Source organism: Ambystoma mexicanum, chromosome 2q (genome assembly GCF_040938575.1).
Source record: "Ambystoma mexicanum isolate Mex_15411 chromosome 2q, UKY_AmexF1_1, whole genome shotgun sequence".
Lineage (NCBI taxonomy): Eukaryota > Metazoa > Chordata > Amphibia > Caudata > Ambystomatidae > Ambystoma > Ambystoma mexicanum.
This window is the reverse complement of record NC_090924.1, coordinates 301,894,723-301,908,216: the sequence shown is the minus strand read 5'-3', so window position 1 is coordinate 301,908,216 and position 13,494 is coordinate 301,894,723. Positions and strand designations below refer to the sequence as shown.

The following is a 13,494-nucleotide window of genomic DNA, read 5'->3' as shown; positions in this document are numbered from 1 at the left end:
AGCATAAGAGCCTGCCACCCTTCCAACACAGGATGAACAGTTTGAAGCCGGCAGTATACAGGACAGGGAGGCAGGCAAACAAATATTTTCGTCCCAAAACGGAGTGACAAAATTGAAATAAAAGCAGTTGCCATCAGCATTACCTAAACTTGCCCCATCGCTTATGTAGAAAAAACAGGAACTTAGGTGTGCTGGTCGATTGTGCACGGGTTCTGGTGCAGGACTAACACGAAGAGGGAGGCAAAATGTGAAAGGGCCCTGCCCATCATTTTAAACTCTTAAGTGGGAGCCTCATTTAAGACCGCTTTTCCCAACCCACCTGTGAGTGCAGGCTTTCCCAGCCAGTTGTTAAGTAGGGACAGCGGGACACCAGAGAAATGTAACTATTAGTGGCACATTTTAGGGAAATGGAAAGTGTGTTTTCAAACACCAATCATCATTCCCTGAAGTCAGGACACAAGAACATAACCGCCAGCTATCGCAGCTTTGAGGGAGGCAATAGTACTTACATTTTTTGTGTGCAGGTTCTAAAAGTTATCACCGCAAGCTCTCCCTATTTTTGATCACAAGAGTGCTGAAAGGGTCACCAACCTATTTGTTTTTAAATTATTTTTATTTGGTTTGGGAGCATTTAAAGCTTTACAAAATTGTTCCTCATTAAAAAAAAAGAAAAATTGAAGTAATAAAGAAAATAAAAGTTACAAGTTAAAACAGGATAAACAGAATAAGCATGTCCACGTAGCACGATTCTGAACAGCTGTATTCTATCAGGTCACAGTCTCATAATCTTCTCACATTTTTGCTTCTGGTTTGCATTTATGTTGTCTCCCTTCTTCACTTTCAGCAGACCAATTTAAGAAATTGAGAGCCCTCATTACTTCTACCACTGCCGATGTGAGAAGGATTTCCTGGCCCGATAGGATGCTCAGACGTGAATCTATCCACCCCCCTAGTGAATCTTCCAGGTTTGTCTCTCCTCAAGACCAACCTATATCTCTACCACTTTCATGCTTGATAGTGAGTTGCTTGTAAAAACAAGTTGCAGGCATTGAGAAAAGAAATTCAGGAGTTCAAAAAAGGAGAAAGGAATGCATAGCCAATAAGCCAGATAGAGCCACATCCAGGGCAAAGACATACTGAGAAACATCTATGCAGCTCAAAATCATTACAAACCAATAATACAACCTGCAAACGTGTACTGGATAACACGGAAACGCAGGGATAACAATTGGGAATGACAGGCAAAAGAAGAAATAAAACCTATGCAACCCTTTACAAGAAAAAACAGACTGTGCTGAAGCTATCCATAATAAAGGTTCCACCTATGCCAAAGGTGTCACCTTGTGCAATATAACTTTAATACGACGACTCCTTTAAAGTGAGTGAATAATGGTGGCATTGTTCTCAGAATAAGAGGTGGTAACCCAAGCGCCAACCTGTCTGTGGCCAGTGGCCACAACGGCTGATGGTACCAACAATCACGCATTCTCTTTCTGTAGGCAATGAATCACTAAACATTGGTTGACATCTGAAAGTGGCAGCATGTAACGCCAAATAAAATCCATATTGCCCACCCTTAATTAGTTCATGCCGACAACTGCCATTCTGGGCTTTAGGAGCTATTGGTACCCCACTGTTTAAGAAAATCGTATCCCTCCCATGCATTGCGATTGTGCTTAGAAACAGACAGCGGCATAAAAACTGAAGAAAATCTAAAATGATTACATTTACTACATGTTATAGACGGTGTAGAACTGTTTTGGAGCAAATAGACACCTCACGATGTAAAAATATGCCAAGAGAAGACTGTGCACATTGAAATAGTTGATGAACATATCAATTAATCAAATAATTACTTACAAAACAATTCACAACACATTACCTTCAAGGCTGGTTTATCACAGAGGTAGCAGTAGCACTGATCACATACGTTGGCATTGTTTTCAATGGGAGCACCAGTTTCATGTTCCGCCCTCCTATTGAAAGGAATTTCAAAAAAAGTCCTCGGTTATACAAAATGCAGGTGAATTATGTAACCGTTTTTCGTAGTCAATCATAAGCCTCTCATTTTAGTCTTATGGTGTCAGTTATCCCAAAGCTCACGAGGCAGATTTGATTTAAAGACCTGGTTTTAAGACCTGGAACGGTTTTGTGTATTGAAAAACGAAATGAAGCTAGATGGAAGGTTTTGAATAAATCTTCACCATTGACACTGCTCGGGGAAACGTCTAAATCGTTGTTTTAAAGCGGAGGGGAAAAAAACGATATGCAAGGAGGGCTCAATCCCGATGCAATAATGGAGGTCCACCACACCCCATCCGTTATGCAGGAGAAAAGCAAAACATATGTTTTGTTGTAATTGTGCATCAGTGGGGTGCAGCATAGCAGGCTGAAAAAAAAATAAGAGCGCAGTCCAGAGCAATGCCAGAGCCTGGGATTCATTCAAAACCTTCCAGTCATCACTTCAGTTTTGCATAAGTAGCAGTGAGTGGGATGCGTATGGCCAGAATCGGGTCCAGAGCTTCCTGGGCCTGGAGACCCAAGCTATGCCTCCCTGATGATGCCCAATGAGGCCAACACAGGTCTGTTTGCTTGTGGTCGTGTGCAAAAGGGATCGGACCTAGCTGTTGGGACTGGACTATGTGTCGGGGACTCGGCTGCATGGTGCCAGGAACTGTATGTTGGATGCATTTTGGAGGCAGACTTCAAGGCATAAAATAGTTTCAAAAATTGATTAGCAGAGTTTGCCAATTAACATGTTTTTGATGAACAAACAGGCCCCTTTCATTAGCCATTTTGTACTAATATTGTTAATGTCACCAGAATGTATGTGTGCCCAAGAAATGAACAATAATACTGCAGTTTTGCGTACCGCTGAAATAAGACATTGAGAGGAGTCAGGCCTTGCAAATTCTTTAAAATTCAGCTAGACCTACAGGTAGGGTAACTTCGTTTACCTATTCAACTTAAGAGAAATGCACTCGACACATAGCAATGGAGGACAACACATTTAAAATCCGATTTCTGTAAAATGGTGCATGGCGCTACAAACCCGATTTAGGTGTGGCACACTGTTACCACCCAGAGGCCAGCCATGCGCAGTTTAACTTTTATTTGGAATACAACAAACTGTTATTTACTAGGGTCATGCGCCCTTGTCGTGGAGGAGAAAAAGAAAATCAAATAATGCCTCAACTTTTATTCGGCATTCACTGCAAACAAAGTAAATGTTAAATAAAAGTTGCAAACATATCTTGCAAATGCTACTCGCCCTTCATAAAATCTACTCGACTATGCGAGTGGACAAGAAGACAAGCCATAGATGACTGTTTTGTAAAATGTAAAAAGTTAGATGCATGAATGGACACAAAAACAGATACGATAAAAAGGCTCTGAAAACAGTTTGGCCAGCTGTCTCCTGTAGGTGGGAATATATAATAAAAACATAATCCTAAAGCAAAGGGAGCTCTGGAGGCTAACTACAGTGTTTGGTATTGCAGTAGATGTACAGACTGGATGAAACTATTGATCATTACTTTGCGTAAGAATCTAGTTTGTTTTGTGTACTCATTGTGTAAGAGGAAAGAAAGACTAAGCAGAGTGGATTGCATAGCAGGCAGAGAACTGGGCAAACTAGGTAGAATCGTGTAGTGTTTGGTCATCCCACTTTCAGGGAACCTGGTATAAAGCAACACAGTGATAATATAGAATGTCAAGGTGTATGGGTTCGCTCATGGGATGAGCACTAGTTGGAAGATGTATGCAACCTGCAGGTTACAGAACTAGGTTTGCAAAGAAAAGCATGTGATCATGTGATCATGTACACTTTCGAAAGTGTTCACTCGTCAATATGGATACCCAGTGGTAATATTGCAGGAAATATTAACGACTGAATTTACAAAGATGAAAAAATATTTCTAGAATAGTGGGTAAAAAATACTGACCAGCAGAAAAAATATCAAAATAAAGACAAAAAAGTGTAATTATAGGGTTGAGTTTTAGGTCTCAAAAATACAACAAAAAAAAACAGATTTAGGTTAACATTGGGATAAAGGGGACAGAGACAAGGAGAGTTTAGGGGTAGGAGAGGTAAAGGTGGGGGTAACGGGAGGTCCCCCCCCCCCGAAAAAAAGGTATTTTTGCAATGGGTAATGTAAAAGGCATGTGGATATTTATTCTTGCAATTTTTATTGCACTTTGTAATTGTAAGTCACTGTAATTTCAGCAATACAATCACAGAAAACCCTCAATATATGATGCATCGTCCCGAACAAAATGAAATATAGGAGACTGAAATTTAAATCCACTAACCTAACCTTTACTGTAAAGAATGGAGATGATGCAGTGTTTTACAGTATCAATATTGCAATGATGCATTATGTAACAACTTGCATTTTAGGAATGGAATTGCGGGACTGCCTTTAAAAAAAATATATAAAAGTTGACACATACTGGTGTTTAAGAACAAGGAAAGAGGACCCAAGATTGGAGTCCTCCCATCCCCTGCACACTCTGGGGCTACGCAGCAAAGGCGTAATTATTCAAAGTAAAGGTTTCAGTAATCTATGAGGACATTTTTGTGGAGTAACAAATCAAACTAAGGTGTTCCTTATTGGAATCAGGAAGCAATGCTGGTATTGGTGTAAAAAGGGAGAGGGGTCTACCATTTATTCATAAGCAATAGTTGAAGCAGAAGCAATCAGGATAGCAATACATTGTCTACATTATCACAGTTAACAGACTCCACATTAGTAGGCTTGACGCGTTTCGAGAACAATCCTCTTCTTCAGAAGCCTTTATGGAACTGCTCCACGTGACATAATGGAGGTGCGTTTCAACGATGGACTAAATCCTGCAGTGGTGCTAGATAACTCTGCGCCTATACTGATCAAAGATTCAGGTATGGGGGTGTCTTGCGTCTTTAGTCAATACATCCAAAGAGGAAAAATCCCTGTTCTCGCCTCATGTGGCCGAGTCCAGATATGTTCTGGTCTAGAACCCCAGTTTTTTCTCACTGCGCGGTGATTCCAGTTCAATATTCTGTGGGTTCCTTCTCTCTTGTCCTGCACACACTACATTTCCTTGTTCTTGTATTTTTGTGCCAAAACCCTCCTTTCCTCCCCTGCAACTCCTGAGCGACGAATAATAATCACACCCTATCGGTGTTATCCTTAAGAATTTTTCCTTAAAATATACCATACCCTGGTGTGCACCCACTTCTCTCCCTTGCACATACTGGTCTTTGCCAGACAGGATATAGAAAGCTTAATAAAAATCCTCCTGATTACTTCTGGTTTGCCTAGCACTCCCACACATGCCTTTGGCACTTAATAAAGGAGATGATTACTGCTGCACTTTCTCTCCATTAGCAATTGGAAGTGAACAGAAAAAAAGAGGGCAGAGAGAACACTGAGGGCAAGAAAGGAATGTAGGGCGAGATGTGCTTTCATTGAAGAGGGCAACAGTTAGCTTTGCTACACAAGTGTCCATTTGATTAGCAAACCTACAGAATTGCATAGCATATTGCTATGCGACAATGCTTATTTAATGCCTTGGAATTCAATTGCCAGGGTGGGTACGATTTTTTAAAGCACTCAGTCTTTCAAAAAAACATTTTTTTCAATGTAATGTTGGAATGCTTATCCAACTGCAGTTGCCCATTAAAATGCATTATACTGAAATCCGATCTTTGACAGCCACAGCATGAAAAGGTCTGTTCTTGGACTAAGAATAGAGTGAAACGTTCTGGTCAATATGAAGTTTTTTCAGTGAGGGCGTTTATAATATTGGTAGATGTGGCTTTAACTCAGAAAGCCAATGAGAGAAGGTGAAAATAAGATTTGTCCAGAGATACAAAGCCGTAAGGAAGGGATCCAGGTAAATGGCAGTGAATAGATAATTCAAATGGTGACAATTACACCGATATTTGTGCATGTAAATGTGCTGCCATTTGCCTAGAAAATTCATGCACCATTTAAGTTTTTCAATTAGATACACATCATTTGAAGTAGTAGTCATCCTAAAATGTTGTGACAGAATAATGATAATTACTTAAAGCTTCTTTAATCTTTGTGCACGTTCTAGGTTTTAGTGCAAATGATTAAACCTTCCAACTTGACCTTACAGCTCAAGGTGCCTCTTCTTCACTCCTCCCATACCCAAAGTGTAGCGAGAATGAAGCCAAATATATCTAAACTACAGACGGTTGCATGGATGTGCTAGGAAACTTGATTTTGTTTTGCTGATAGGTTAAAAAAAAATGCATTTTTTCTAATTTCCTCAGAATAGTTTCAGTACTTTATTATGATGTCCAAATCATATGAGTTCATGTCGCCTATGATAGGCCCTACATTTTTATTCTCAAGGATAAAGCGACACACTTTATTAGATACATTTTAGTTACAGGTGAATATTCTGTGGTGTGTTACTTTCTAAGCATGCATCTGTCTGGTATGGAACATGTTACTTACCTGTAACTGGTGTTCTCCAGCATGGGTCTGGCATGGATTCACATGCTCATGAATATTCCCCGTCAGGCCAGGAATCCTCGGTAAAGAAAAAATCAGTATCAGTATCAGTTTTGTTTCTGATCTGTCTTTCTTAGTAGTAACCAATCACTGGTCTCTGGGTCATACTGCCCCCAGCCAATGACTGCCCTCTCCCTAAGCCCTGCCTCTGGCAGCCATCCTCAGATTTGGTAGCACATAAAGTGGCAGTATGACCAAGCGAAGAGCCGCAGAGGGGTAGGAGGGAGGGTTCGCATGTGAATCCATGCCAGACCCATGCTGGAGAACAACAGTTAAAAGGTAAGTAACTTGTTCCTTCTCCAGCATGGGGTCTGGCATGGATTCACATGCTCATGAATATAAGAATACATAGCAGTACACATGCACAACCACGGGAGGTGGCAAAGGCTCAATATTAAGCATTACATCAAAACTCAACATTAAGCATTTCTTACCTCACCAGGCTCACCTTAAGCGAACAGGTTACACAGCACTGCTTGGCCGACCCTGGACTCCTCCCTGGAATCCCGGTCGATGCAGTAGAATCTCGTGAAGGTGTGCGTCGACCTCCACGTAGCAGCCCTGCAGATGTCCAGCAGGGGCACACCAGACAAGAACGCTGTGGTAACAGCGACCGCTCTGGTCGAATGGGCTCTCGGGTGGCCGGGCAACGGTCGGTTCGCCAACCGATGACAGTGCATGATGCAGCCGGAGAGCCATCTGGAAATGGAAGCCTTCAAGAGAGCCTTCCCTTGGTTCACAGGTCCAAAGTTCACAAAAAGCTGTGATGTCCTCCGAAAACTCTTCATTCGGTTCACGTAGAACTTCAGCGCTCTAGCTACATCCAGCGAATGCAAAGTCCTCTCGGCCGGCGACGAAGGCGACAGGAAAAAGACTGGTAACACCAAGGGCTCGTTGAGATGGAAGTCCAACGGCACCTTGGGCATGAAGGAGGGGTGCGTCCTCAGCACTACCCTTGTATCGTGAAAGGTCAGGTATGGAGGCTTGCAGGATAGTGCCTGGATCTCTCCCACACGTCGTGCGGAGGTGATGGCCACCAGGAACGCTGTTTTCCACGACAGAAACTTCAACGGGGCCGAATGCAATGGCTCGAATGGCGGACCCATGAGCCTGGTCAGCACCACGTTGAGCTCCCACGGCGGGGCTGGCGCCTTCACCGGCGGGAATGATCGAAACAGCCCCTTCATAAATTCCTTAACCAGGCTATGAGACCACAGGGATAACCGCCCTGTAGTCCTGGTGTATCGGGAAATCGCTGCCAGGTGTATCTTGATTGAAGCATGAGATGAACAAGTTACTCTTACCTGATAACGTTCTTTCGTTGGGATGGTCCGACGACGTATTCCATATCTATGACAGTAATCACCACAGCTGTGCTGCTTCGGAAAATCTCTGCGTCCTGCGTCGACGGCCCGACGTCACTGGATGTTATAAGTAGGACGCACGACGCCCGTAGCCTCAGTTGTAGTTTTTTCCCAGAACGTGTGGCACCAGTCTTCTGCCAGTCTGACCACACAAAGCCTTGCGGAAACGTAAGCTGCAATCGCATAAGAAATTCTGTAGCAGGGAAGGCAGCGATATGGAATACGTCGTCGGACCATCCCATCGAAAGAACGTTACCAGGTAAGAGAGTAACTTGTTCTTCGAGGGGATTGGGTCCTCCAATGTATTCCATATCTATGACAGACTCCCAAAGCAGTACCAATGCAAGGAGGTAGGAAAAGAATTTAGAAAACAGAAATTTAGAATGCCCAATCAAATTGCAGAGTAAAGGACCGCCTTGCCAAAGGCCAGATCCTGGCCCCGGATGGAATCGAGGGAGTAATGACGTACAAAAGTATGTAACGAAGCCCAGGTGGCTGCAACACAGATGTTACAAATAGGAACACCCCCCTGTAGGGCAGTAGAGGCAGCCATACCCCTGGTAGAATGGGCCCGGCCAGTAATCCGACCGGTGGGTCCTTACCCGCCAAGCAGTAACACTCAGATAGCCAAAATAATCCAGAGAGACAAAGTCTGTTTCGTCACAGCTTGTCCGAAACGCTTTCCAGCGTAACCAATGAAGAGTTGATCGTCCACTCTGACCCAGGACATGCGTGAAATATAAAAGCTTAACGCTCTCCTAGGATCACGCCCATGGAGCCTCTCCTCTTCCTTAACAGGATGTGGAGGAGGATAAAACGCCGGAAGAACAACCTTCTGGCCTAAATGAAATTCCGACACCACCTTCAGAAGAAAGGAAGGACGAACTCTAAGGACAACCATGTCCTTATGAAACACAGTGAAGGGTGGCTTAACTGAAAGTGCCTGTAACTCACTCACTCTGCGAGCGGAAGTGACCGCAACCAAAAATACAGTTTTAAGAAGTAACAGTCTCAAAGGGCATGAATGCAAAGGCTCAAAGAGAGCACCCATCAGAAACTTGAAAACAAGGTTCAAATCCCAACCGGGCACCTTGAAAGGTGACGGAGGGAACACATTAGTGAGCCCTTTCAGAAACTGAGAAATTAAAGGAATTTTAAAATAGGAACACTCTTCAGACGAGTGCTTAAATATGGACAGCGCCGCCAGGTAACCTTTAATGGTACCCACTTGAAGGCCCCTATGGGCCAAAGAAAGCAAAAAAGACAGAACCAAGGGAATGTCGCATGCAAAAGGATCCACATTCTTAACCCTGCACCAGTCGCAGAACGTACGCCAACGGCAATGGTACAGGGACTTTGTTGCTGGCCATCTGGCCGAAAGCAACACCTCCATCACGTCTTCAGGGAGGTCCCAATCCTTATACCTCAACCTTTCAGAAGCCAAGTGTGAAGGTTGAGGGATCTGACCTCTGGATGGAGAACTTGACCCCCCTCCCGTGAGAGTAGATCGTCTCGGTAGGGAAGACGACGTGGAGGGCAGATGGACAAGTCGAGAAGGTCCGGGTACCACGTCGTCCGGGCCCACGCCACAGCAATGAGGGTCATCCGGGAACCGAACCTCCGCAGTACTTGCGGGATGACGGGGACTGGAGGAAACGCGTACAGCAGTGGAAATGACCACTCCACCACAAACGAGTCTCCTAAGACTCCTTTTGGAGGAAATTCCCCCGAGCAGAACCTCTCGTACTTCCGGTTGGCACTGGAGGTGAAGAAATCCACTTGAGGGGTCCCCCAAAGGGCGAAGATCTCCAGGAGAATCTCCTGAGCTAGAGCGTCCGCCGTCTCGTCTCCGGCCAGATGAACTGCCGAGATAGAAACTTCCTGCTGGATTGCCCAGAACCAGAGCTGCATCGTCTCCCTGCACAGAGGAAGTGACCCTGCCCTCTCCCCCCCCCTTTTTGTTGAGGTAGTGCATGGCCACCGTGTTGTCCGTCAGGATCAGGACATTCTTTCCTCGCACAGTCGGCAGAAAAGCCTTCAGGGCTGGCCTGACGGCCCTCAGCTCCAATAGATCGATATGGAGTCTGGACTCCGACGGAGACCAACGACCGCTGACTCAACTCGTCGGCATGAGCTCCCCATCCCGTGAGGGATGCGACCGTCAGCTCCGGCCAGGGCAGCCAAAATGGAGGCCCCCCTTCATCAGATTGCCTTTGTCGGCCCACCACAGAAGGTCTTGGGCGACCGAGGACGGCACCTGAACTGGGTCTGACATCCTGCCGGAGGACTGAGACCACTGGAGCTTGAGTGCCCATTGCAAAGATCTAATCCGCAACCTGGCCTCTGGCACCAGAAGAATGCAGAATGCCATGAGGCCGAGCAGTCTCAAGAACTCGAACGCTGGGAGCCTCTGGGCAAGTTGAAACTTGTTCACCATCTGCTGAATGTGATGAGCCCTCACCTGGGTAGGAAAACAGTGCCCCAGGGACGTGTCGAGCACTGCTCCGATGTACTGGAGCCTCTGAGTTGGTGTCAAATGGGACTTCTTTAAGTTGAGGGAGAAGCCCAGTTTGTGGAGGGAGTGGCAGGTGACGGACAGATGATCCAGGACTTGCTCAGGAGAGCGCGCCCTGATCAACCAATCGTCCAGGTAGGGGTAGACGTGAATGGCCCCTTTCCTGAGATGCGCTGCCACTACTACCATGAGCTTGGTGAAGACCCTCGGGCGGAGGTCAATCCGAACGGCAGGACCTGAAACTGAAAGTGCGAGTCGTCAACCGTGAACCTCAGGTACTTCTTGTGCTTTGGATGGATCGGCACATGAAAATAAGTGTCCTTGAGGTCGAGAGACACCAACCAGTCCTGAAGTTGAAGGGCCTGGAGGACTTGAGAGAGAGAGTAACCCTTCTTGAAATTGTCCTTCCTGAGGAGCTTGTTCAAACCGTGCAAGTCCATGATGGGTCTCAATCCCCCCATCTTTCTTGGAAAACAAAAAATAAGGGGAATACCATCCCTTGTTCCTCTCCGCTACAGGCACCAGTTCTATTGCGCCTTTCTCCAGCAGGGATTGAATTTCCTGCGCAAGGAGCGGATCTGAACTCTTCAAAGAGAGATTCCCCGGTGGATTGTCTTGAGGCCTCTGCCGGAAAGGAAGACAGTAGCCGTGGGTTATGATCTCCAGAACCCACACATCTGAAGTAATGGCGCGCCACTCTGCAAGATGCTGTGACAGCCTGCCCCCAACCGGTGAACCATGGGACATGGCCTCATGACAGAGCTGAAGCGGCTGCGGCATTGCCCGAGGGCAAAGAGGCAACAGCCTGAGCGGCCTTGGCATCTCGAGTACCTTGTTTTCCACCTATGACACTCCTACGGTGGCCCCTTTGACTGGCAGCTCTTCTCGCTTTACCAAAGGATGAGTAATAACGAAAGGAACTTCCCCTCCATTACTGTCCCCTAGGACGAAAAGGCGGAGGTTGTCGAACTGCAGCACCCAACGACTTCGCTGCAGCTTTTGAGGTCTGCAACCTCTCATGGCTCTCGTCAGCCTTGCTGCCAAAAAGATGTTCCCCGTCAAAGGGCATGTTGAGGAGCCGGGCCTGCACATCAGGAGCAAACCCCGACTTAAGCAACCACGCAAACCTGCGTATCACGGTGCTCGCCGCCATGGACCGGCTGACGCAATCTGCCATGTCCAAACCCGACTGAACGGCCTCACACATGGCATCCTTGCCATCCTGAACCAGGGCAAGGAAACCATCCCGTTCGCCCCCTTCGGGAATATGTTCAGCCGCTAAGGAAACAGTTCCACAGAGTGTGCGTGAAACGTGACAAGGCACATACGGAGTTGGCCGCCTGAAGCGCCATACCCCCCTGAAGAAAACACTTTCTTCGCCCAGCCGTCAAAACGCTCGTCATCCCCATCAGGAGGGATGGTAGCATACGACGCCTGCTTTGCCGGGGCCGTAGCCGCCTGCACCACCAAACTCTCCGCAGTGGGGTGCTTGGACAAGTAGCAGGGGTCGCTACTGGCTGGGCGGTATTTTCACAACAAAGACTTGCCCACTGTCGGGAGACTCTCCGGAGCAGTCCAAGACGCCGCCGCCACCCTCCTCTGTAGAGCCATATGAAATGGCAGTACCGGGTCAGTTGGTGGACCAAGGTCGAGGATATCCGTAAGGTCATCCTGAAGAAACTCCCCCGGGGGAGCAGACCAACCCAAGTACTCGGTGACCCTCGACATAAGGCGCTGGTACGAGGAGTCAGCATGAGTGCCAGGCTCAGGCCTACAAAACTACACCTCCGGAGAGGTGTCCAGCCCACTAGCATCGTGCAGGGACTGCCTCAGGTCCTCAAATTGGCTATGGCCCGAGAGAATATCATCTAGCACCGCATTAGGAACTATGCCATCATTAGAGCCCTCATCCTGCGCTGAAATAAACTCAAGGTGGCGGTAAGAAGGCATAGAATGTGAACCAAAGCCATGCTTGACCTTAGCCAGAGCCTTTCTAGGGGGTTCCACCAAGCCTCGGGGTACCCCCGTCGACACAGGCTGGAAAGGCGTCTAGGGCATCGGGTGAATCGGTGTCGCCGCCGAACACGGCACCGACAGCATCAATGGCGTCGACACAGGCCTCAAGGCCGGAGCCCCGAGCGTGTCCTTCGACAGCCTGTGCGCCGACGACTTCTTCGGAGGTGGGGCCTCGAAAAAGTCAGTCGACGACCTCGGCGCCAACGTCTTCCTCGAAAACATCACAGGTTCACACAGTCTCGAGCGCGTCGAGGACCGGGATCTGGACCGGGCTTGATGAGAACGATTCCCCTTGTCCGAGCAGGACCTCTCCCACGAATCGTGCCGACCACCCGAGCCCGAAGGCGTGCGAGCGGTGTCTCTCGACCGATCACGTCCGACCCCACTCGGAAGCACGGACGGACCGGTGTTCTTCTTGCGCTCCCGCAAGGCTTTAGACGTGAGCGACTGGCAGTCGACAGTCATCCGTGTCATGGGCCTCCCCGTCAAGGAAGTCCGTAACCGACATCTTGGACCCACAGTCCCCGCACTTCTTAAAGCCCGGACGCGGTGTGGAAGACGAGGTAGACATCTTCACGAAGAAAGACTTCACAAAACCAAACAGGTTCGAAGAACCAAGAAAGAACTCCAAAGAGTTGAGGGGCGCCGAGGTCTCCGAAGCGAACACGTTCGCAGAAAAAACGGAACTGAGGCTACGGGCATCGTGTGTCCTACTTATAACATTCAGTGACGTCGGCCGTCGGAGGAGGTCCTCGAGGGCGGCGTATCGACGCAGGAAGCAGAAAGATTTTCCGAAGCAGCACAGCTGTTTTGATTACCGTCATAGATATGGAATACGTCGGAGGACCCAATCCCCTCCAAAGTCCAGTTTTGGCTAGCGACAGAAGGTACGGCAATACTTGAGGGGCCGTAATCCGCAGAGGGTTAATCTTCTGTGCACGGCAACAGATAGAGAACCTCTTCCACTTATGTCCGTAGCACTTGAGAGTTGAGGACGCCCTGGCCTTCACAAGAACCTCTCTGCAGTCAGCCGGGACTCTAGTGCTGCAGGAGCCAGGCCTGCAAGTTCAGC

The 13,494-nt window shown here is 47.4% G+C and overlaps 1 protein-coding gene across 6 annotated transcripts in view; it reads right to left on the bottom strand.

The window, feature by feature from the left end:
- Window positions 1-13,494, bottom strand: part of LOC138569353 (uncharacterized) — a 1,814,236-nt gene that overhangs the window by 1,509,011 nt on the left and 291,731 nt on the right. For all 6 annotated transcript variants that reach the window (XM_069647265.1, XM_069647261.1, XM_069647266.1 and 3 more), the window contains one exon: window positions 1,883-1,976. In XM_069647265.1, the coding sequence (XP_069503366.1) occupies window positions 1,883-1,976 (94 nt within the window). The remainder of the gene's footprint in view (window positions 1-1,882; window positions 1,977-13,494) is intronic.